General features: G+C 49.2%; 1 protein-coding gene and 1 pseudogene across 2 annotated transcripts in view; one reads left to right on the forward strand and one right to left on the reverse strand.

Annotated features, from left to right (window-relative positions):
- LOC144132510 (uncharacterized) overlaps nucleotides 1-16,554 on the reverse strand; it is a 107,210-nt gene extending 90,656 nt beyond the window's left edge. Inside the window, exons 1-3 of one of the 2 annotated variants that reach the window (XM_077664971.1) lie at nucleotides 16,304-16,554; nucleotides 12,355-13,158; nucleotides 9,775-9,828 (exon numbers count right to left, since the gene is read on the reverse strand). In XM_077664971.1, coding sequence (XP_077521097.1) covers nucleotides 12,469-12,699 — 231 coding nt within the window. In that variant the 5' untranslated portion in view covers nucleotides 12,700-13,158; nucleotides 16,304-16,554 and the 3' untranslated portion in view covers nucleotides 9,775-9,828; nucleotides 12,355-12,468. The remainder of the gene's footprint in view (nucleotides 1-9,774; nucleotides 9,829-12,354; nucleotides 13,159-16,303) is intronic. The other variant, XM_077664970.1, reaches the window with a different exon arrangement.
- Nucleotides 6,923-7,726, forward strand: LOC144133939 (uncharacterized; annotated as a pseudogene).
- Nucleotides 16,555-25,802: the final 9,248 nt, after the last annotated feature.

Here is a 25,802-nt window from a genome sequence, read left to right on the forward strand (position 1 = left end):
GCATTGATATCGTTGCGAGACGCACCAGCGAACACACCTTGACAAGATGGCGACCGTTTGCGCTCAACGGACGCTTCCAGCAGACGACACGAGGCCCTTCAGCCACTTAGATAGCAGCCTTCAGTCACGTGCACCGACTAGCGAATAGCATCGCGCGTCGAGAGTGCTTTTTGGCGGCATTCTCTCCCTCATCCAATAAGCATACAAGAGAGCAACTGCACGAAATTCAAAACGAAAAGCAGCTCTTCCAAATGAGACCAAGATGGCACTGATCGCTGCAGTGAAACGATAATAGCATATCACGGAAAAAGCGTTGTTATTGAGCAAAAATCTGCCGAGAGAGAGCTCCAATCCAAGTTTCCTACTCATTTTACAGCTCAAATATTGGCTCTGGAGATTAGCAAATTCACAGGCTGGTAGAGAAACAGCTGCAGATTTCGAAAATTCCATTTTTGAAAAATCGATTTTTTCGCGATTTTTTTTGCCTCCAAGAGCCGTCTCCCCCCTTAAGAGGGCTCACCAGCTACGAGGCAACTCAGATTTGAACTTTATCGGTCGATAGATGGCAGCACTTAACTACCACAAAAAAGGAGGGAACTTCTATTTCCCCTCTAGGTGTGTAAATTCTACCGCGACACCCGCTTGACCGCAGGGCCGAGAACTTTCTTTGTATATCCTGCCAAGGCTGGAAATAAGAATAACCCCTCTCAACGGGTGGTGGTCAGAGAATGGACGTTTTTCCAGTAACCCACCACACAGCTGACACAACGAAAAATACGTTTTTGAGTTTGGGTCCCCCTAAGCTCCCTCGAATCTTTTCTGAGAAAATTCACTTACAATGACAGGTGACAGCTAGGATGGGGTATACAGCCTATGCTGGTTTCCCATAGCCAGAACAGATAAGTGTGAGTCATTTTTTGACACACCTTGGGAACACCTCCCCTTCGGCACTTCGGCCGGCTATTCCGTATTCCGCGTATTCCTCCGTCCCCACACACAATGTTGCTGTCGGTGCGCTGCATCCTTGCACGCTGCTTTGCTGAGGACCGCTGGATTTAGCGCGGCTCAGTTATTGAACTTTATTGGTGCTTTTCTGTTGTGCGCCCGTGTCACCGCATTCTCCGCCAAAGGCAACGCCGGCGAAACGGCCGATGTACGAGGCCAAGGACTTGGCTACCAAAGTGGAAATTTTGCGGGCCCTGAAGGACGGGCTGTCTCGACAAGAAGCCATGAAGAAATACAACGTGAAAAGAAGTACCTTGAGCACGTATGTGAAAAATGAAGAGCAGATTCTTCAGGCGTTCGAAAGCGAGAAGTTCCGAGCATCACGAAAGCGTCTGCGAAACAGCAGCTCATCCAGAGTTGGAAGAGGCTTTGCTTCGGTGGGTGGTCAACTCGCGTAATGCAAACCTGCCATTGAGTGGACCCCTCATTATGGCGCAAGCCGAGAAGTTTGCGCTCATGATGCATATCAATGCATTCAAAGCATCGGAAGGGTGGTGTGCGCGCTTCAGAGAGCGATATGGCCTCGTTTTTAAGACTGTGTGCGGCGAAAGAGGTGCTGTCAACGAAGACGTTGCCAACAACTGGAAGAACGCTCAGCTGCTCGAACACATCGCCGCCTATGATCCAAATGATATATTTAATGCTGATGAAACAGCACTTTTCTTTAAGGCTTTGCCAGACAAGACTGTGACCATGAAAGGAGATCCGTGCATTGGTGGCAAAAGAAGCAAGGAACGTGTCACCATTCTTTTAGCTGCCAACATGACAGGGACAGAGCGCTTGCCGCTTGTCGTCATTGGAAAGGCACAAAAGCCACGGTGCTTTAAGAACATGCCTGCTCTTCCGGTGGAATACCGAGCAAACAGAAAGGCCTGGATGACGTCGGAAATCTTTCGAGGCTGGATGCAAAAGTTAGACCGACAGTTTTCCGCGAAGAACCGCAAAGTGTTAATGGTGCTGGACAATTGCAGTGCGCATAACAGTGTCACCGGACTGGACAACATAGAAGTTGTTTTCTTGCCGCCGAACACAACATCGGCCCTCCAACCGATGGACCAAGGCATAATTCACTATGTCAAGACCAAATACCGCAAGCGCGTGCTGGAACGTATGCTCCTGTGCCATGAAGCCGGCAAGCAGTACGACGTGAATCTTTTGAGCGCGGTCAACATTCTTGCCTACGTTTGGCACAACATGCCCGCGCACGTCGTCCCTAACTGTTTCAGACACAGTGGCTTCGTTGTGCGTGAGCCTGGCGATGATGCAGTGGCCAAAGTGTCGCTAGACGACAATGGAGATGACTGCCAGGATTTCGGAGGAGTTCTGCCGGATACGGTGACACTCGCTGATTACGTCGGCATTGATGACAGCGTTGTAACAGCAGGCTCTCTTATCGATGAAGAAATTGTCAGGGACGTGCTGCACAGCAAAGATTCTGCGGAGGAAGAGGAGCCGCAAGAGGAGCAGCCTCGGCCCTCTCGCACTGTGAAGGAAGCTGTGGAGGCCCTCGCTGTGCTGGAAGAATTTTGTTGGGACACTGCAGACAGCATGCGAGCCGCTAAGCACCTGGAAGGACTTAGGAAAATAGTATCCGCGCAATCTGCGCGAAAGCAGACAAGCATCCTCGATTACTTTGCGCAGTAAAGGTATGTTGATGAAAGTCGTGCATTTATTATTTTTCTTGTCCACTCGATAATTCGGACATTCGGTTAATTCGGACATAATTTACGGTCCCTAGAAGTCCGAATTAACGAGCTTTCACTGTATAGCTACGGATGTCCTCGAGTGCAGTGACAGCGTGTAGCTTACTTTTCCTAGTCTCGTACGAGCGTTCCCAGCGCCAAACACCCATGTTCCGCTTCTCAGCACCAACAAGGCTTGAGTGTTTGGCTTGTTCTAACGGCGGTTATCATCTTGTGGCACTTTTATGCGCCATACTTTTGATCCCTGTCTTGACAGCAGTAGATTTGTCTCAAAGGGCTTGAATACCAGCAGGCAACAAGTCAGCGGAAAATGCCATCAAAGAATTTCAGGTACGGGAAGCATAAGCGTGCAGGTGCACTGATTGCGAACACCAGAAAGCGGCCAGCTCTCGAAAACGAAGCTCCTACCAGTGACGGTACACCCACGATAGCAGTCATCGCAGATGGTGCGTGGTCAAAGAGATCCTACAAGAACAAATATGACGTTTCGTCAGGCGTGGTGAGTGTAAAAATTTATTTAATTGCCAAAGTGGTAAAAATGCTGCATTTTGTACTTGAAATATTTTACACTTGCTCCTTCGGCTAATTGAAGAGATATGGAAAAGGCCCGCGCTTTCATAACAAAGCACTGAAACTAGTTTCAGTGCTAGCGTCAATGAAAAGAGAGAGTGTGCAGTGATTAGAACTGTGAATACAAAAATGCTGTCAGCGATGTTATGTGTGTGAGTTGGTCCTTGTATACGTGCAAACGCACAGTTTTAATAATTATAATTTTTTTCCTGTTGTTCAGTGATTAATATCTTGTGAAAAACAGTATTTACATCACACTACAAGCAGGAAGAAAGACTATAGAATAAGCATGAAAGCGGGGTGTACCGCTGTGATCGAAAGGCATCAATTTGCCTGGAGGTAGTTACAAAGCAGCACTTGAGTCACAAGCATGACAATACCTACCGTATTTTCGCGATTCTAAGCACCCCCCCTATTTTCGGAAAAAAATTTCTGAAAAACTTTGCATGCGAATCTAAGCACCCCCCTTTTTGCGCGGAAGAGAGCGTTGCCGAGGCCGCCAAGTGCACTTGCTCTCTCTTTCGTCGAGCCTGTGCAGTCCCGAGGAGGCGCGGCCTGCGCGTTGTTGTTGTTGTTGTGACTGAGAGAAGGATGAAAAGGAAATTGCACGGGCCTGCCTACTGGCTCGAGCCAAGCCACCACCGCGGCCACGTGCAGATAGAGGAGAGTTAAAAGATCAGAGGAAAGATAAAGAGAAAAGATAAGACGCGCGTCATGGGTCCGCCGGAGCGGACGCTGCTGAAAAAACAGATAAGCGGGCGAGGCCGCAGCCGCGCTCGCCGAAGCGAGGACAGAGGCGGCACAGAACGCAAAAAATAACCAAAAACCAGCCGAAAGCAACCGCGATAATTCTGTCAGTAGTAGTAATTATTTATTTATTTATTTATTTATTTATTTATTTATTTATTTATTTATTTATTTTTGAGTAGTGTCGGGTCTGTCAGCCTGTTGTCACATGGGCCTGGTATCGGCGGCGCTCGGCAGGTTTCGCGGGCATCGCGGGCGCGCCTTGCTTTGTCTAGTGTCAGTTGCTTGATAGCCCTAACGCCTAACGTGCCTAACGCAAGTCGATATGAGTGCAAAGAGGGCTGCCTACAGCTTGAAGTTCAAGCGAACTGTGATCGAGTTTGCCGAAGATAATGGCAACTACAGTGCCGCTGCGGAATTCGGCGTGGACCGGGCGTGCGTCATCAGGTGGAGAAAACAGCGGGACCAGATTTTCAAAGGCGCCGCGACACGCAAGAAGTTCACGGGACCGCGCAAGGGCCGACATCCGCAAATTGAAGAAGAAGTCTGCGAGTTTGTTCGCAGCGAGCGATGCAGAGGCTTCGCTGTCACTGCTGATGCAATTCAGCTCAGAGCGATGGAAATAGCAACACGAATGAAGATTCCCCGCACGGTGTTTCGTGCAAGCCGGGGCTGGGTGGAGCGCATGATGAAAAGAAATGGATTTTCGTTGAGGCGTCGGACAACAATATGCCAGAAGCTGCCGTCCGATTTCGAAGAAAAACTTATTGCCTTTCAGCGGTATGTGATTAATCTCCGCAGGCAACACAGCTACTAGCTCGGCCAGATCGGCAACGCTGACGAGACGCCGGTGTACTTTGACATGCCGAGGGCGTGCACAGTTAATGAAGTAGGAGCCCGAGAAGTAAAAGTGAAGACGACAGGTTACGAGAAGCAACGTGTCACTGTGATGCTATGCGTAACAGCCGACGGCCACAAACTGCCGCCGTATATCATCTTGAAAAGAAAAAGCCTGCAGAAGAATGAGCTTTTTCCTAAAGATGTCATCGTACGAACCCAAGAGAAAGGGTGGATGACAGCAGAACTGATGTCCGACTGGATTCGAGTCGTGTGGCAGCAGCGCCCGGGAGCATTGCTCGGCGCATCTGCAGGCACACGGTCAATGCTTCTGTTGGACGCGTTTCGTGGTCATCTCACCCCCCAGGTAAAAACAAAGCTCCAAAACAGCAATTGCGACCTGGTTGTTATTCCAGGCGGCATGACGCCAGTGCTGCAACCTCTCGACGTATCGGTAAACAAGCCCTTTAAAGCTAATCTTCGGCAGGAGTATGAAGAATGGGTGCGGAACCCCGACCGGAAGAAAACGCCGACGGGAAAGCTGCAGAAAGCACCCCCGTCAACCATCGCAAGGTGGATTTCGGAGGCGTGGAAGCGGGTGCAAGTTGATGTTGTGGTGAAATCATTTAAGAAGTGTTCCATTACAAATAACTTCGACGGAACAGAAGACGACCTGCTCTGGGATACTGAGAGCGGCTGCTCGAGCGGTGCGACGGACTCGAGTGGCAGTGAGAGTGACGAGTAGCAGATAGCGGTGCGTTCACTGTCTGCAGCTATTTTTCTTTTGAATGTTTCCTAAATAAAATGTTTTTTCTCGCGCCCGTTTCATCGAGATTTCGCCGCGAAAAGAGGGGCCCGGGGGGGGGGGTCTAGATTTTTCGAATCTAAGCACCCCCTCTCACTTTGGGCATCGCGATCGTGAAAGAAAGGGGGTGCTTAGAATCGAGTAAATACGGTATATGTTCTAGCGATTAGCAGTGCAGCCAGTATGGCAACTTCGTGACTAATATTGGTCTTACTCTTTCAGGCTGCCATCGTTGGTCACAGAACTGGAAAAGTCCTGTACCTTGGTGTGAAAAACAAGGTATGCGCAATGTGTCGTCGGACTCCACAAGGTGCCACCCCGAAAGAGCATCAGTGCCACAAGAACTGGCAGGGAAGCTCAACAAGCATGGAGCAAGCTATTGTTGTTGAAGGCTTCAAGAAAAGCGTTGAGCTACATGACATCAAATATACAAAGCTCATAGCTGATGGTGATTCCAGCACTTACCGATCTATCGTCTCAGCAGCACCGTATGGCAACCAGCGGGTTGAAAAAATTAAGTGCAGGAACCACCTACTTCGAAACTATGCAGCAAAAATAAGAGATCGCTCAGAAGAAGCGGCTGGAAAAAATTCCTCCTAAATTAAAAGACTCTATTCTCCAAGCAGCTGTGCGCCTACGGCATGGAGTTGCAACAGCAATAAAAGTTAGAAGCAGTGAAGATGCATCGTTTTCTGAAAAAATAGACCGTCCTGTTCATGACATAAAGAACGGCCCAAATCATGTGTTTGGAGACCACGCCAACTGCGCTGATTACTTCTGTTCCGGAAGCGAAGCGGGAGAAGAAAATATATTTCCTGAAATAGTTCAGAAAGGCATCTTTGAAGAAATTTGTGTTGCCATGAGCAGAGTGGTTGCAAACGCGGCGAGCCTAATAATGGACGTCGATAACAATGCTGCCGAGCATTACAATTCCGTTGTGGCAAAATTTGTAGGTGGAAAGAGGATAAACTATTCCTTGAAAGCATCTTACGAGACAAGGTGTTTTGCAGCCTCCTTATCGCTCAACTGCCGAGGAACATACCAGGAAAAAATCACGCGCAGGATATCGGGAGGGCAGCTTGGAGGATGCACAGCATCATTTGTGGAGGCATTAATTTCTAGGAGAGATTCGAAGCGAAAGCTACCGAAAAAGAAGATATCAATCACTCCACGCTGCCAGCATCGAGAAAAAGAGCGACATATTGGGGCCGATGCTGATTACGGCGTACCAGACATGGAGCCTGATGCTTTTTAATCTGCTTCCGACAACTTCCTGAAATCGCTCTCGCTATCAGCAACCAACATCGAAGACCTGCAGCGAGCAACGTCAAAGCAGAGTAGATCCACTGTGTGGAAACAAGAAAGGCAAAAAAGATTGATGGCATCGTTGTTTGGTGCTATTTGTAAAATGAAGCCAACGACGGGATGTGGGCGGACAGTTGGTGACATCCTGTACAAAGAAATAACTTCCGAAGCGATTCGGTATGGAAAGGACCACGAGTGCTTAGCACTCAAGCAAATCGAGAATGAGTGCAACGTCGTGGTGAAGGAGTGCGGCCTGTTTGTTGACAAGGAGAGCCCCTTTCTTGGTGCTTCCCCGGACGGACTCATTAGGGAGGACGTTCTTGTTGAAGTCAAGTGTCCGTACTCGGCGAGGGACCTTACTCCACTGGAAGGAGTTCGCGCCAAAAAAATAACGTGCTGTGAGGAAAACAAGAACGGGAGATTGCAGCTGAAGACAAACAGTAATTACTGGCATCAAGTGCAAGGACAGTTGAATATTGCTCGCCGTAGGAAGTGCTTGTTTGTGTTGTGGACCAAAAAAGGCATCAGCACTGAGGTGATATCCAGGAATCAATCGTTTTGGGAGGATGAGATGTTGCCGCGGCTCAAAAAATTTTATATGCACTGCTTGCTGCCTGAGCTCGTGGACCCAAGGAGGAGCCGTGGCCTTCCAATTCGTGAGCCTGATTAAATTCCCGAAGCACAAAGCACTCGGTCGCTCAAGCGACCATTGAAGGAAACGTCGAAAAACGGCGATAACCAAGAAACCACCTAGGACACCCATTGTGACTACAGCGCGTATTTTCCTTCTTTCACTGTGTCCTGCGTGACACACACGAACTGCGTTCACTGTGGAGCTAACACAAGCCATCGTGCGCTACAGTATAGATGCCATCAGACGACGACTGTGTTTCATCCACAGATGAGCGGCCTCACGCAGCGCTTGAACAAAACCACTGCAGACAAGCTCGCCATGGTCGCCGACGCTGAATCTGGGATGTCTTCCTTCCGTACGTCATGTTCGTCTACTACACCGCAGTTGAGATGACCAGTCATATATGACACATTTTAGGCTCATTTACGGCGAAGAAGCAACGACAACGCTTGACGCCATGCTGCCAAACGTCACCAGTGAGGACAACCTTGACGTCGCCGCCTGCTTGCAGCGTGCGGGAGCTCTACGAGTCGCTCGGCTACGCATTACACACCAAGAGCGAACCTACGCCCGACGCTACAATCTCCGCCGTCGCCACGCACAATACAAGCCAAGTGACCGCGTATGGGTGTAGACGCCTATTCTGCAGCAGCCCAATAAAGAGCTTGTTTCAGTACCACGTTAATCTGCTCGTCTGTTTTTTCATGGCATTTTCACCGCCTCGTGACAATATTTATTATAAATTGTAGTAGATTTACTTCCTTTCACACCTCCTTCACTGCTTATAATTTCACAACGAAATAAGTCAAAGTTGGATAAAACTTAAAAGGGCAGGAAGCGAGTTCTTGGTTAGCCCTGTTTACATGAACCAATAACGTCTGGTTGAGTAGGGGGTCGGGCTGAGCGAGGTCCACCCAACTCGACCAGTGCGTGTTTAGATGAACTTGATTTTAGGGAGTCGAGATCGGTTCACCTGCAGCGACACCAAGCGTCGAGCGAGCAAGCAGTGGCAGCCTCCGAAATTGGGGCCGCCATCGCTGTATAGGAGGCGCGATGGCGCACGTGATAAGCAAGTGGTAATCAAAAGAGCAAACGACGCACTGGGTGTACAATTGTTGCCAGATTATCTTAAAGCGTTTGGCAACGCTGGTCAAACAGGTGTTTCCTCCCGACCCATGACTGTGTGATAGAATGGTGCAGGTGCGGCCCTTTGTCCAATTCCTCAATGGCGTGGGCCGTCTTGCTAACCCCGGTCGATCGCTTTGTCATGGTAGGGAACGCTGTGCAGCTTGTCAAAACAGCGCGCCAGCTCAACGTCAGGTACCATAAGCTCGAGCAAGAAAGGAAAGCAGAAATCCTTTCAGAAAACAGCCCAAGCAAGAAAAAAGGGAAGAAAGAGCTCAAGTCCGTCCAAGTTCTGAGTAAAAACCTGCGCGCACGAACACAGACAACCAAGAGGTTGATGGTAGAGTGTAGTAGCGACAAAAATATGCTGATGCCAGGTGAAGCCACGTCACAGTGGTTACATATGGCGCGAATTTCAAATCCCCGCAGGAAATACATACACAACTTTCAGAGCCTGTAAAACGCAAACACTAGGCTCAATATGGATGAAAATTGCGGCTTAACAACCAAGAGAGAAAAAGGAAGGAAATGTTGCGGACGAAATTTTGATATCTGGCTTAGTTTTTTCACAAGATGACATGAAAGACCGACATATCTAAAAGTGCAATTTAACTGGATATTTACCTCTGAATTGTAAAAAAATTAAACTTAAAAAATAAAATATGTCCGCAACATTTCCTCTGCTCACTAAAAAAGAAAACGCTGCCACAAACCTCATGAAAATCTGTCCATTTTTAGACACGATACAGCTTCTGAAAGTTCCCATGTATTTCCTATGGACCCTGTCACTGGTGAACCCTCTTAAGTGAGTTCAGATTCTCCAAGATCGACACTTGCCTCACGTAGTCAAATGCCTTTGCCACATCCAACCCCACGATCACTCATGTCTCGGGTGTGCTTGTCTATAATTTGGTCCTTGAGCTGCAGCGTCATGTCGCATGATGACAGCTTTGGTCTGAAAGCGATCATGGTGTCCGGGTACAGCCCATTGTCCTCTGTATACTTATTTAGCCGCGTCTGAATGACATGCTCCATAAGCTTACCCATGCAGGAGGTGAGCGATATCGGTCCGAGGCTCTCGAAGCCCGGTTTCTTCCCTGAAATCGGAAATGAAAATGAGGTTTGTGAGTTTCCACTCCAGCGGTGTTGTCCCCTTCTCCCAGCAGTCCTGCATGTACGTTGCAAGGTTGGCGATGGACCTGTGGTCTAAATTACACAACATTCTGTTGCTCACTCTATACGGCCCTGCTGCTGACTTAGTCCAATATCTGCTTCTGTGCATAGGGGCAGGCAGTGAAGTGGTCATTAGTCAAAAGCTGGGAAGTTCCAAGTGTGTTATTGTGGTTGCCATTACTTTTAAAATATTTAGATACAGTTCGAAGAGCTGCTAAAGGAGTCTTTGACGTAACAAAGCAGCGCAGAGAACAACAATTCATGCAAGATGACAAATGATTGGGCCTTTCGGCCAGGCACCATGACACTGGAAAGCATGAAACCACAGAACAGCCATCATGCTAGCTATTGTACTTTGCGGTGGTGTGCAGCACTCAAATACAAGAATGGAAATATTTGGTTGGGGAAGTTGATATTGTGTTCTCAGTGCTATTAATTTTAATGTGACAAGATTCCCAAGATTGGTTTCTGGGGAAAGGAAATGGCGCAGTATCTGTCTCATATATCATTGGACATAAGGGAAGACATAAGAGGACGTAAGAGAAGGGATAAAGGAGGGAGTGAAAGAACAAAGGAAGAAAGAGGTGTCGTAGCTGGAGGGCTCCGGAATAATTTCGACCACCTGGGGATCTTTAACGTGAGATCGTACAGCACACGGGCGCCATAGCCTCCATAAAAATGCAGCCGCCACGGTCGGGTTCGAACCCTGTCCACCGTCTGGGCAGTGAGTTAGTTCCCTTAACAAGGTTAAACGAATGCAAAAAGTTGGGTTTTTAAAAAATTGCTCATAACTCCAGCCGCGCATGTTAAAGAATGTTGTATTGATGGGGCACGACTTTACACCAGTGTAGACATAATGCAATATGGCTTGCAGCAAACCTCTGTTCATGTAATCTGTGTAGGCCACAACAATTTGTTTCAGGCCAGCTTGATGAAAGGCATGATGCACCACTTATTTCAAAAAGCATGCCAGTTTTCATCCTCAAACATGCTTTATCAGAAAGAGCATTGAACATTATTTCAAGATTCAATGACGTATATACGACTTTCCTGGGCGCTCAAAAAACAGAGGTTGTACTCAAAATGCAGACACCTTTAGAAATGCCCCCTGCATACGCGCCAGCTATCAAGGAATAAATACAACATACCTCCTCTTCTTCTTGCGTGTGGAGTGTTGAAAAACTTGGCTGCGTGGAGCAGGAGCTAGCGAACATCAGGCTCCTGTAGTGAGCCCACTTTGGCTGATATATGTCGTCTGGGCTTGTGCCGGAGCGGGCTTTGATCTTTAGCATCACGCATAAATTGCATTCACAAATTCGCAAACCGCGCGCGCACTTGGACAACTAAAAAGTAATGTCAGAAAAGTGAGCAATGGGTACAGCGTGGCAGTCAAACAAAGTTGGTGTCTGCTGTTGACTTCTCGGGTAGACGACGCCCGGTCACATAGTTAATGCAATTGACGGTCGGGAAGTCACGACGCCACATCAACCAGACAAGCAGTGCTAAAATTATGGGGTGTAGAAAAAAAAACAGACACCACAGCATCAGATATAGTCTCCGAAAGTCTGCGCGACATGGTATGTTTTCGTACGTACCGGTGAATTGGCCTCCCAGTGCCTCGCATACCTCCGCATATGCTACTTCTTTCAAGTCGCGGCGGTGGTAATGAGGATCTTTTACATCCCATAGCAGGCGACGCTCTTCGATTAGGGAGATCAGCTCAGTCTCCAGTTGCGAAGAAAAAGTTGCTGCAGTCATTCTTGTGCGAGGTGTCGGAGGTATCGGTTCAAACGACCAGTGCACGCTTAACCTGCCTAAAGAAGGGTTAAAGCTGTGGGAGCTTCGGAGTGCCGTACCCTTCCCTGGCCGGCGAGGTGCACCATGGAGACGCAGGAAAGCGGACACTTCCTCCTTCCCCACGGGCGAGTAGCCAGAAGGTGTGCTCAAGAGCGCTGCGCCACCTTCTTCCTCAAATCGTTCGCAAGCGCGCACCGCCAGAGCGGTTGCTGACTGGCCGAATGTGACAACGGGCAAGTGCGCCAAGATTGGCGGGTACCGGCCATGGCCATAGAGACGACAGCGAGCCGTCACGATGAGAGGACGCTCAGACGGCAAGAGTCGCAGATCAAGCATCCAGCAATTTTGGGAGAACCCAATAAACGTTTGGCCCCGGGCAAAGCGTCCTGTTCCGTGTTGTGCTTATTTCGCATTTCCGCTGCGCCGCCGTGAGAACGGCCACGCGTGGCGTGCGATACCGGGAGTTCGGAGTTCATGACCTAGACCTCAAAGGAGGCTCAACGGCCTAGTAAGAACCCCCACAACTGGCGCCCAACGTTCTCACGCGCAGACATGCTCAAGCAACTCGCTCTCCTCCTTCCTAAAGAATGAACGTCCCCCGAGTTCAGCGGACGGTAGACTGCAAACTGCGATGATCTCATTAAAGTCTTTACCTTTATTTGCCGCTTATAAATCCCCTAGAAGACCAAAGTCCATCGCCATGTCCCCGATCTCGTCGTCCTCTGGGGGCGGTGCTCCTGGGGATGGCGTCGCAGCAGGAGGCTCGGTCACTGGCCCGGCTCGTGCGACCAGGGCTCGTGGGGCTCCGGGGCAATCTCCACCCGAAGCACCCTGGCCGTGAACACAGGGTCCCGGGCCATCCGAGCCCGCACCACCTCGGCGTCGAGGTTGCTCCCCTCCAGGTGCTGCCGGTGGAAGCGGAAGGTGACGCGTGTGCGACAGTTGATGACCAAGCCGCTGCACTCCGGGCAGTACGTGGCCGCCAGCTCCAGTGGCATCACGGCGGCTGGATGTGCTGCCAGGTGGTCCTCAACAGTGCCGCCACGGAAAATGCAGGGGACCCGCTCCAGCACCAGGCCCGCCTTCACCTGCAGCTGCCGATTTCACGGCACCACGCTCACGTAGGAGCGAGGTGGCGCATCACCGGCCTGATGGGTCCAGGTGGCGACGGACCGACGACGGGGTCCAGCTGTCTCAGCCGGAGCGAGTCCTCAGTGCCCAGCTGCATGATCTGCGGGGTGGCGGGAGCCAGGCGCTTGCGGCCAGCCAGAGTGCTGCTCCGCTGTACCGCGGCCTCCGTGCTGCCGCGGTCGCGGCTGGGCTCCTGCATGGGGCCGTGGCACCGGCTGGTCGCAAATACTCCCTGACCATTGCCAGCGAGCCCGTTGCCTCTGGTGGTCAGCCCGATGCTCGTGCAAGGGTCACCGTGCTCGCTCCAGCAACAATTGCGACGGTGCCTGCATGGTGGTTACATGGGAAGTGAGGGCCGCGGACACTGTGGGCTGACTCCTATATTTCCACAAAGCTTACTTCCTTGGTTAAACCAATGTTGACGTGATGCCAATGCGGCTGTCATGAAAATTTAAAGGCTTTGTGAACGCCGAAATGTACCCAAAATTTATTCTCCGCAGGGTTGGTATGGAAGCAGGAGTTTGTTTCGAGAATGTTTTTGCTTGACGGCCGATCTCGCGAAGACCTGGTCGGCAGACTGATTTTGTCTGCGTCGCCGGTCTCAAACCATGTCACACTGCGAAGACATCTGGGCGTCGGCCACGCTGGTGTCGTAGCCGGCCTAGTGTGACAGCTTGGTCTGCCACAGACAAGGTCTGCCAAACGGGTTGGCTGATCTTTGATGTCTTTGTCGGGTCGGCGTCGTGTCGGGGTAGTGCGACAGTGGCCTAACCAAACAAGGAGACCGAAGTCTTTGAAAAAGTAAGGAGAGGACACTTAAGATCCACCTTAAGGGTGTGATGCAATAGCATAACGAGTTATTCCCATATATGCAGAAGGTCATTCTCTACTACACATTCATAGATCCCTGGGAGTACACATACCCTCCTGATACAGTGGTGCAGCGGTTAAGTGAAACGGCACATCCCTGCGACGGCAGGTGCTCGCAGCAGTGGGCCTTGTGTAGCCCAGGTTGCTCTTCCCGAGCGGCCAATTATTAATTTACCTGCCCCCTCCCACGGTGGGCAATTTGCTCACTATCCGGTGGGCAGGTTGTGATGACGCCACAAGGTCATATGACCTAGGTGGTCCACCTGCCTCCTAGGTTGCTCTCTATGGACCACCTGCCAGAGCCATGCCAATGATTTATGGCTCACAACACAGACACCGGATTTTTTGAAGAACGGGACCTTTAAAGCTATCACTTTAAAACCAAGGAAAAGGATTGAAAATGGTATTGCACTATGCTTCCACTAGGCTTTGAAAACTGTCCGCTTCCTTATACGTAGCAATGAGGCTCACCCTCACCTTCTCTGTTCTTCCCTGCAAGTTCTAGCAAGCTGTCATGAAACTTGCTGGAATGTTTGCTAGATTGTTGCCCTGTTCCCATCATTTGGTGGACGGCTGATTAAGGACTCCTTCCTTCTAAAGACCTTACATAATATTCCCAACCATCTTTTGGAGAAGGCAAGGCTATTTCTGACCCAAACTCAAAGGCTCCAACACCGAGGTAAACAAGGAACGGCATCATGCGACACCAACACTCATTTTCGTCGTAACCAGCATAGTGGAGTGCCCTCAGTTCAGGAGCACCCATGTCTTTCAAGATCAAGCACGATAAAATCTGTGGCTGGAAACCAGATTTAGTATTCTTAAAATTAGCAGCACAACACTGCAACAAAGGAGCTCTCACTTTTGTAGTCGTAGGGATTATTTTCTCAGTGGTTCCACAACATGAGCCAATTGTGTTACAAAACAAGTGCAGTACCTTAAAAGTATTGCAAAAGAGTAGACGGTTGTTAAAGTTGTTAGGCACAGGTGGTTTGACATTAACATGCACCTTATGATGGCAGTGGAAACAGCCCTTCTACGCTTACAACATGCTTCACAAACTGCAGCTCAGGCACACATCATTCAGCTTCACTCCTGAAGCACTGATACTTGCAAGAATTAAGAGCAAGTTTTCACTGTGCTTCTTGCTTGTCTTTCCAGAGATGAGCCGACCTGGACCTCATTAAGTCAACGGCAGACACCACAATTTTGCTGCAGTTGATATCATAGATGAGCGACGCATGTGGTGCACTAGCACGAGCGCCTTAGTGAAGTTGAAAAGGCAACGTTTATGCCTATGCTTTGGACAGCACTGTGTCCAAGTACAGGATTGCCTTTCACCGTGACATGAAACAACGCCCCCTGCACTGTTTCTGCTGTTACTTCAGCAAGAAAGCCACCAACGATTTTGGTTTGTTTCTCCAAGTAGCTGTGCATAATGCGTACACAACGCCGAGGTATTTTCAGTAGAGCTCTTCACTCAGTAGAAATGCTTTAGTGCCTGTATTCCGCAATTATCAGCAAAAAGCAGGCGAGAAATGGCAGAAAACGAGGTCTGTTTAATGCAGTCCCTATAATCCTCAGCAACCCCATTCTCCTGCGACCAGTTCATACGCGAGACAAATGGGTCGACGTGTTATGACAGGCTTTGTAATGTGTGGTGAAAGTATCAGGCGAAGGATAGCTTCCTACCTAAGCACTGCAAAATCTGAGACTGCGCAAACTTCTTTAAAAGAAAGGGTGGTGCTGGGCACCGGCAAAACGAAATCACATGACAAAATAAAAGTCGGAACTTAAGCACAGTTAAAAGAAACACACATAAGCAAATACAAAGCCAGCTGTCGCATGAGAAATTCTGCCGGCCTGTGTTTTTTTCTGTCGACATGAAGCGTTGTTCTGCCTTGCAAAGCCCTAATTCGCAGTTTTTTTTTTCGTCTGTGTCATATTGCCGCGAATATTTGCAGTGTTTGTTCCTTCTTCAAATCTGCCGCCACACCACTTTATCGCTTTGTTAGCGACGCAAGACGCGACTAGATTTATCCCGATTGATCGCAGCCAGGCAGAGCTGATTCTACGTTGTTCCGGAATGTTCTAGTAACTTTGCACGGTTTATCTCGAAAGTTCGCTATCAGCTTTAAATTGAGCACGGCCGATAGCGGCGGGCATTATGTTCGACGACCGCCGAGCACACTTGTTGCTTCGCCGCCGCCGAGTGACTCAGTCCATTGTGGGCGCAAGTCAGCCCAATAAAGTTTAGAAGACCTTTTGTCTGTCTTCATCGCTCCTTCGACTGCCGTCACCACTACGTGACAATATGTAGGACGTGGAAAAAGCGTGCAGTTCCCTGAATGCAATCTACCGCAATAAGACAGCGTTGTGCCATGCCATGTAATATGCCTAAGCACTCAGCTCTACAAAGGCTGTTCCCGGCAATGTCACAGCGCAACCTAGCAATCCGTTTCAAACCTCATGGCACTCCGCTTGCCCCACTTATTTCGGCTAACAAGATTCTAGGGAGCAAAGACGTGCTCTTGCGATTTTCAAGACACTTTCAGTGCTGCTGGCAGTGGTACCAAGCACGCCGCACAAGTCAACACTTACATGAGGGCAGGTGTTGGCGCGCATCAGCAACACTTCAGGGTCCACGCTCAGCGAAGAAGACGGCGACAAGCGCGGAGCGACAGCGCGACAGCTGCCATGCAGTTCATCACTGGCCAGATGAGCTCCACTACACAACTCCCTTGACACCACCTTCGGCGCGCGCAATACACCTGCACGTGCACAAACAACGCACTACTAAGAAAAGAATAAAACACCGTAGCCAAATCGCTAAATTACAAGCTACCTACTACCCCGACTGCAGCGCTTTTCTTGACAGAAAAGAAAAAAACCTGCAAAATTAACATTTTCTGTATTATACGACCAAAAATAAATATAATATTAGTTATTGCGTCTATATATTTTTTTTTTATAAACAAGTTGCTTAATTCAACCTAATTTATTACGGGTTTGAGCTTTGTTTAATAATAATTGGTTTTTTTGGGGGAAAGCGGTAGTAGTAGCTCTATGGGGGAAAGGAAATGGCGCAGTATTGTCTCATATATCGTTGGACACCTGAACCACGCCGTAAGGGAAGGGATGAAGGAGGGAGTGAAAGAAGAAAGAGAAATAGGTGCCGTAGTGGAGGGCTCCGGCATAATTTCGACCACCTGGGGATCTTTAACGTGCACTGAAATCGCACAGCACACGTCAGTGCACGTTAAAGATCCCCAGGTGGTCGAAATTCGGTTCTTGTTTCAATGAGTTTTTGTTTCGGTGTTGCAGTTGCTAATTTATAATAAACTGCACATCTCCAACCAAAAATGTTAACTTTAAACCAACGTTTCGAAGCCGACTCGGCTCCTTCATCAGGGGTGACAGAGGGCAGTAGCTAGCGTCTTTTAAGTATGGAGGGGAGGGGGGGGGGGGGGTGAAAAGAACGACAGCTGTGTCGCGCAAGACGCGGGGGAGGGGGAGGGGTTTTAGGCTGTTTGTCACGCTGGCGCACTGCAGGGAAGTGCTGAATGGCGACTTTTTTTCGTTGCGTTGAAGAGCGAAGTCCCTGGGCATATACTGGGGGCAGGTTTCCTTTTGTGCGGTTGATATGGTTCCGGGTGGTTTGGATATGCCAGGATTCCAGAAGGAGCCTCTTGTGGTCATTTGTTTCGGTTCCGAGTATGCGGGTCTCTTCAAAGTTTATTCTATGGTCGGAGTCCTCGTAATGTCGGCTACTGGATTGCGCTCTCTTGCGAATTTGCGGACGTCGTTCTTATGTTGCCGAATTCTTTCTTTGAAATTTTTGGTTTCGCTGATGTAGCTTGCGTCGCAGTCGGCGCATGGAATTTGGTAGACAATGCCTTGGGCTCTTTCTCTCGGCGGTCGATCTTCAGAAAAAAAGAACGCACGATATTCACAGAACTCATCATGAACGGCTACCCAAAAGACTTTATTCAAAAAACCATTCGACGTCAAAAACACAACATTCGTCAAGAAATCAACGCACAAAGACCAACGCCACCACCAAAATACGTCACTTTACCTTATGTCGGAGGTGTCAGCGAAACCATCGCCCGAATCCTGAAATAATCGGGTCTCCAGGTTGCGCACAAGCCCACAAACACGGTTGCGCTTTGCCTACCTGTTCCCAAAGACCGCGGCCGCCGAGAGAAAGAGCCCAAGGCATTGTCTACCAAATTCCATGCGCCGACATCGACGCAAGCTACATCGGCGGAACCAAAAATTTCAAAGAAAGAATCCGGCAACATAAAAACGACGTCCGCAAATTCGCAAGAGAGCGCAATCCAGTAGCCGAACATTCCGAGGACTCCGACCATAGAGTGAGTGAGTGAGTGAAAACTTTTATTGATCCATTCAAGAGATTCGCGGATTCGAAAGCTCCGTCGTCTTCGTTCTTGGCGAAGAGGTTGCGTGGCGCAAGCTCCAAACCGGAGTATTCCCTAACCCTCAGCTTTATAGCAAGTGGCACCCTGAGATTTTCAGCCCCAGGTGCAAACGTTGCGACGGCATAGCGGACATGATCCATATGGTATGGACATGTCCGAGCTTTGGACAACTTGACCGAACAGATGAGTCCTGGGAGGCACTGCTTCACAACGAGGACGAAACTAAACAACCTGAAGTCATCCGTCTCGCCCTTGCCGCTGCTGAGATCCAAGAGATCCCGGTCGACGGCTGAGGGGGAGGACATGGCTAGGACCGAGCGGCGCCTCGGATACCCATCATCCTTTTGACGGGTGCTAATAAATGTTATTTCTCTCTCTTCTCTCTTGGCGCTGGCGATCAAAGTCTTCTCATCAACAAGGGTGGGCCCCTATTCCAGGGCTCCACTGAGCCGTGCTGCATCGCCCGCGTGCCTCACTAAGGCCCGTTGGGCCGTGAGCTCGCTGCTGGTGAGACGGCTCTCCCATTGCTCCGCACTCGGGTGTTCGTGTTTGTGGAATGCTTTGTTGCGTTCGCACTCCCAAGTAATGTGATAAAGTGTGGGTGTGGCTCCGCACCACGGGCAGGTGGCCCTGCATTGTGATGGGAACATTTTGTTGAGTATGTGTAGGTTGGAGAAGGTGTTTGTCTGTAGTCTACGCCAGATGGTGGCCTCCTCCTTTGTCAGAGCTTTGTGTGGTGGTGGATATTTGATTCTGATCACCCTGTGCAAGTTTAAAAGTTCTGCGTATCCCCCCTCGCAGGCTTGCAGATGGAACTCCGGGGCGTTAGACTGTCCTGCTCGGATTGCTTCGCCTCGAGCTAGGCTGTCTGCCCTTTCGTTTCCCTCTACCCCCGCGTGGCCTGGGATCCAAATCAGATTGTGTCTGGGTTTGTTTAACTCGGTAGAGGCTACCCCGCTGAGTATCCTGAGGGCCGTTTTGCTAATTCTGCCCTTCGTGTAGTTTTTGCACGTTTCTTTCGAATCTGTTAGAATATTTAGGGGGCGGCCGGTCCTATAGCCTTCTGCTGCCGCCAGCGCGACGGCAATTTCCTCGGCCTCCGCTGCGCCAGCGACTTTCGCCGTGGCGCTCGTCACTAGGTTTCCTTCGTTGTCTGCTACCACGATTGCGGTTGCATGTTCTGCTCCGCATGGATAAACGGCAGCGTCTGTGTAGACAGTGTTGTCTTTTGGGGCTAGCGTTCGTTCGACGTATTCTGCCCTAGCCTTGCGTCGGTTTGCGTGGAGATTAGGGTCCATGTTCTTTGGCATAGGCGCTATGTTAAAGGATTTTCTGAGGCGGTCCGGAACCTCCGCGTATCTATCGACTAGTCCGCGCGTGTCCCGACCCAGCCTTTTCAGGAGCGCCCGTCCTGCGGGGGTGCCTCCGAGTCTTATGGTCTGTGCACCCAGCAGCGCTTCCGCGAGTTCGCTGAAGGTGTTGTTGACGCCCAACTGCAGGAGTTTCTCGTTGGACGTGTTTCTGGGTAGGTGGAGGGCTGTCTTGTAAGCCTTTCTGAGGATGGTGTCGGCTTGCTCTCTTTCCGCCTTGGTGGTTGCGTGGTACGGCAGGGAGTACGTGACTCGGCTGACGATGAGGCTGTTGACGAGTTTGAGGGTGTCTTCCTCTCTCATTCCGTGTCTTTTCTGGGAGACTCGGTTGATCATGCGGCCCACCTGTTCCGCTGCCTTTCTTAGCAGGCTGATGGTGTGGCTGCACTTGCGGCTGCTTTGCAGCCACATTCCCAAAATTCAAACTTTGAAGAGACCCGCATTCTCGGAACCGAAACAAATTACCACAAGAGGCTCCTTCTGGAATCCTGGCATATCCAAACCACCCTGAACAATATCAACCGCACAAAAGGAAACCTGCCCCCAGTATATGCCCAGGGACTTCGCTCTTTAACGCAACGAAAAAAAGTCGCCATTCAGCACCTCCCTGCAGTGCGCCAGCGTGACTACAGCCTAAAACCCCTCCCCCGCGCCTTGCGCGACACAGCTGTCGTTCTTTTCACCCCTCCCTCCCCTCCATACTTAAAAGACGCTAGCTACTGCCCTCAGTCACCCCTGATGAAGGAGCCGAGTCGGCTTCGAAACGTTGGTTTAAAGTTAACATTTTTGGTTGGAGATGTGCAGTTTATTATGTCTTCAAACCCAACCAGACAGGTAAATCTGTCAAAATGTTTAGTTTTCAGTTGCTAATTCGCAGAAGTCAGTTATCTTTCAGCCTTTGGCGTGAGTGTTTCTAACAGTTCTGGGACTAAATCATATAGCCATTCTCGTATAATGGGTAAAGTGCCAGGACTATTGACGATCACCAGGCTAAGTACGCGTGCACTTTTGCATGGCGACTTTCAAAAATCTGTCCTTTGCGGCACGGCGTCTTTTTTTTTCGAAGCGTCTAGAGCGTTTTGGTTGTGTCCTGAGTTTCAGTTTGTTTGGTTCTACTTGGATTGGATTTGGCTTTGGTTATGTGCATCTGTACTAAATTAGTGGCTTGGATTATCACGTGATCGTTATATATAAAAACCCATCCCGCCGTGAATAAAACGTCGATGATGGGTTCGAATCCCCGTAGGCCGTTTTCGGTTATAGAATATCTGATACGGGTCCCATTTGAACCCAACATATTGAACTTACTTTTGGAAATGTGGCGGAGTGCTTGAAGGTTGCTCCATTACGCCACCGGTTGGCCCAGTATTGCACTGCTTCCGGGATCGGCGTAAGACATTATAGCGCGTCTTTTCTATCCTATATTTTAACTCTCCTACTTTCTGCACGTGGTAGCGATTGTGGCTCAGCTTGAGCCAGTGGGCAGGCCTGTACACTTTCCTTTTCATTTTTTCTGGCAACAACAGAAGAAGAATAAAACGTCGGACGGGCCCGGTATTGCACTGCCTTCGGGATCGGCCCGGAGCATATTGGTGCGGCGCGTCTTTTCTTTCACACTTTTCCCTCCTATCCTTTACTCCTCCAACTTTCAGCACGCGGCAGCGAGCGTGGCCATTGGCGTGGCTCGGCTTGAGCCAGTAGGCAGGCCCGTGCTCTTTCCTTTTCCTTCTTCCTTTCAAGAACATCAGTCAGTAAAACGTCGGAAATATGGCGGAGAGTAAATAATAATAATTGGTTTTTGGTGGAATGGAAATGGCGCAGTATCTGTCTCATATATCGTTGGACACCTGAACCGCGCCGTAAGGGAAGGTATAAAGGAGGGAGTGAAAGAAGATAGCTTGAAGCACTTTAGCACAGGTCGGCCCGGTATTGCACTGCCTCCGGGATCGTCCCGGGGCATAATAGCGCGCGCCTTTTCTTTCTATCTTTGCTCTCCTATCCTTTTAACTCTCCTGCTTTCAGCACACGGCAGCGAGCGTGGTTCGGCTTGAGCCAGTAAGCCGGCCCGTGCACTTTCCTTTTCTTTCTTCCTATCAGCAGCAGCAGCAGCATAAAACGTCATTCGTCATGTCCTCCTGAGTCTCGACTCACTTCTTGCGGCCGTCCAGGCCGACATCACATTGGCGACGAGTACGGGATTCGTTAGGCCTGCTGGTCTAGCGTGAGTTGGCTGTCATGAGTTAGTTCAAAAGTAACGTGACGACGTCCCGACGTCTTCAATTCTCTTGGATGTATAAATAATTCAGGTAACAGTCCACGGCATATATTTCCGGCGGCAAGTTCAACTCCTTCATCGGAGGACTTCAGCGTCCACTTGCCTTCCTCTACGTCGCCATCGAGGACCGGGCCGCTGTCAAGGAGCCGCGTTCGTAAGGAGCACTCGGGCTATGGAAAGCGAGTGAGTGCGTCTATCACCGGCGTTTTTAAGACGCATGAAGAGCATTCATGTGAAAATGATCGAGGTTACGTTTTGAGACGCCTCGAGTTAAGCCGGTTGAGGAGGTCGCTAAGCCTAGCGGACTTACGCAGTTACCGCCACTGCGTGCAACCTGTTGCTGCGCAGACGAGGAGGGAGGAAGACCGCGTTGGCCGCAATTTTCTGTAATCGGCAATCACGATGACCGGGAGGCCACTAACTTTCATGTTCAGTATTCAATGCGGAAGGAATGAAGAACCGCAAGTACGTTGTACTGGGTCAGCGTTTTTGTTAGCAGCGATTCAGGAGGCCCCTGTTCTTTTGGAGCTGGCCATTGGAGGAGTCGGGAAGCTGTCGCCATTTTCATGACCGGCCATTGAGAGACCGGGAGGCCGCTGCCATTTTCGTAACCGACTATTGAGGAAGCCAACCGCCATATTGAGTACTGCTTCTGGAGGCCAATGCGTCATTTCTGGTGATGACGTTTAAAAGTTGAATTGAGGAACGGTTGTACGAGAGAAATACAAGCTGTGAACAAGATAATCATCGGGAAAAAATGTCGAACGCGACGCAAGGGTTCTCCGGCGTTCATGCGCCCGTGCTTTTCCTTCAGAGACCGGGACGCCCGGCGGTGCCTTGGGCACAATGAATACAAAACATCTGAACTTTATTCAAACTTATCTGGCGGTTCTTCAGCATCATCTGAAAGCAAGAAATCGTTGTTTATATACAATTTATATATTTTATAGACCAAGGGCGCAGAATTTATTTTGCACGTACTACGACGCAACCGGAGATTGCGTCGCTTCCAGCATCAGCGTCCACAGAGACGTGAGACACTGCACCAGATGCGTATCAGTGTCGCGAATTGGTAACGCGTCCCCGACTTTCCGAAGGGGAACGCTATCGCGTGCAGATTTGAGCAAGAGAGCAAAGAGATCAAAGAAAACAAAACGAAGCCGTATTTATAATTTAAAGGAAAAGGGGCCATAAGAAACGGACACGAAAAATACACACACAACACGCGTACAACACTACAGAATAAAAGGAAAGAGTTCACCACGTACTGAACGTCCCAGGTGAAGCGGGGATGCCTTGAAGATAGGGCAGACGCGGGTGATTGTAGTGCGACGCGTCGAAGGAAGCTACGGAGGGAGTCAGGTGGTATTAGGAGCCGAGAGGAACACAGGAAGACGCCGGTGGTCTCCCGCCAATTAAGAGCCCGAAGAACTTGGCAGCAGCAGGAGAATCGTAGCCAAATCCCGTCGACGGCGTCACGAAACGCCAGGGGCTTAAATCTCGCTATCCAAGTGTGCCTTTAGGCAGCACGGGCCCTCAGTCTATCGGCTGCTGATTCCACACTTGCAAAGAACGCAGCAGGCTTACGTCGGTGATCCAAGGGAGGTTCACGGCCGCACGGACCCAACTCCGCTGCGCTGTCTCCTTCACACCTCGGTTTTCTGACACGTCAGCTCTCCGCTCCTCGTGCTCGCCACGCTCTTTGTCGCCGCCGCCTCGCAAGCACCCTTCGCACGCGCAACGCTGGGCTGGTACGCAGCGCTCCGCTGTCCGACGCACCACTGTGGACGCACTGCGTTCACGAATCCTCCGAGGATCTTTTGTGCACCTCACATGCCCCCCACTTCGAAAAGTTTTTTCCGCATTGAAAAAATTGCTGTTGGTGCACACAACACTAATGTTCACGTGGTAAACGGACAGGTTACACGCTGTTGAAGTCACCGAAGGCACTTTACACCGTCACACATGGAGGCACATAGTGACGCACCCCGAGAGAACATGGGGCCCTACATTATACATCTAGAAAAAGGGAAAATAAAAACCAAACAAAACATCAGACACAAACTTTAAACACATCTGTACCATAAAGGTGAACATGTACACACTGAACAACACATGACCGGAGAACGACAGAAGAATAACAACCCGCAAACACTACCCCACCCATGTGTTTACTCAGGTCACCATTGCAAACACACCGGATAATAGCACTCTACATTGGGCATAACCCTCCGGTAATTTACATACGACTCATGCAATCGGCGCCTACGTTTTCGGCGCCCTTGATGTACTCTACACGAAAGGTATACTCTTGTAATGTAAGGCTCCAACGCAGTACCCTGCTGTTCGAGTGCTTAGCCTTTGTTAAATATTGTAAGTGTTGGTGGTCAGTCTGAATGATGAAGAACGTCCCGTACAAGAAAATGTGGAATTTCTCAACAGCCCAGACTATCGCCAAACACTCGCGTTCAATCGCTGAGTAGCGAGATTCGCGAGGTAACAACTGTCGACTCGCATATGATACCGGGTAGAGGATTCCATCATGCTCCTGCAAGAGAACGGCGCTTATGCTGACCTCGGAAGCATCTGTGCGAAGCACGAACTGCTTACTGAGAATTGGAGCTCTTAATACGGCCTGGAAGTCAACGCGTTCTTGAGCTCGTCAAAAGCGGCTTTAAGTCAAGTCGTCACGTTTATTTTTCTTTTCGTCGAAAATAAAGGGGCCAGGACTAAAAGCTGTGAAAGACGACTTGACAAGGTCCTGGCCCCCTACAATAATTGGCAGAGCAACAGCTAGGAAGATCAGTTTAGAAAAAAATGTGCACAATTTTATGCATCAAAGAGTTTCATATTATTACTTTTGTCCGTATGAAAATAAAACACACATCAACGCACAAAAAGAGAAAATTGACACGTCCTAAAAAGTCTTAAAATGAGAAATAAATCAACATAACATTCTAAATACAAAGCAACACTACGTTCACACCAGTTGTTCGCGGCAAAATAGACCAATTTGCGATTTGACTCATTAACTGGGTTGAATCCAGTTGCATGCAACTTATTCAGTAGTTTCGGCACAGTGTAGCATAATTATTGAGTGAATGAATACGTGCGAGGCACTGAAACAAGATATTTTTCTTTGTGTCGGGTTTGTCGGTCTCGGATATTTTATTTTAATTATGCAAGGTTTACGACAATACTTACATTAGATTTTACGAAATATTTATAAGCTACGATTATCTTGTAATCAAAAAAGGAGAACACAGAGAGGACATTCTACTTCAAGAAAAGCCCTTTGGTTGGATGACAGTCAGACACACCCGCAACATAACGTAATGGTCTTTTCTGCAACAAGTGTAATTTGGATGAGTTGGTTACCCCTGTGGTGCACCAGACTAAGCTGCAGTACTGTAAGAGCGGTAGCACAAGCACGTTATATAACAGGAGTTTTATTTTAGAAGACAGCAAGTATCTTGTTCGCGCGATGGCGCCAACTGCTGGTGCAACTTTTGAATGTAAGTGATCTATGTGATCGTTCCATGTAAAGTGCCTTGCAAAGACCACTCCGAGTACTTTCACAGAGTTCACAATTTCAACTTTTTCTGTTCCCAAGCGTCCGCTAATGGCAGCCGGTAATTCCTTCCCTTTTGGAGTGCATAGAACTGCTTTTGTTTTTCTTGTGTTGATTTTTAAGTGGTTTGCTTTGACCCAAGCGTCCAAGTCCAGAAGCGCCATATTTGCTCTCTCCTCTACATCTGCTTGCGTAATAATAATAATAATAATAATAATAATAATAATAATAATAATAATAATAATAATAATAATAATAATAATAATAATAATAATAATAATAATAATAATAATAATTGGTTTTGGGGAAAGGAAAGTGGCGCAGTATCTGTCTCATATATCGTTGGACACCTGAACCGCGCCGTAAGGGAAGGAATAAAGGAGGAAATGAAAGAAGAAAGGAAGAAAGAGGTGACGTAGTGGAGGGCTAGGAATAATTTCGA

Source organism: Amblyomma americanum, chromosome 5 (genome assembly GCF_052857255.1).
Source record: "Amblyomma americanum isolate KBUSLIRL-KWMA chromosome 5, ASM5285725v1, whole genome shotgun sequence".
NCBI lineage: Eukaryota > Metazoa > Arthropoda > Arachnida > Ixodida > Ixodidae > Amblyomma > Amblyomma americanum.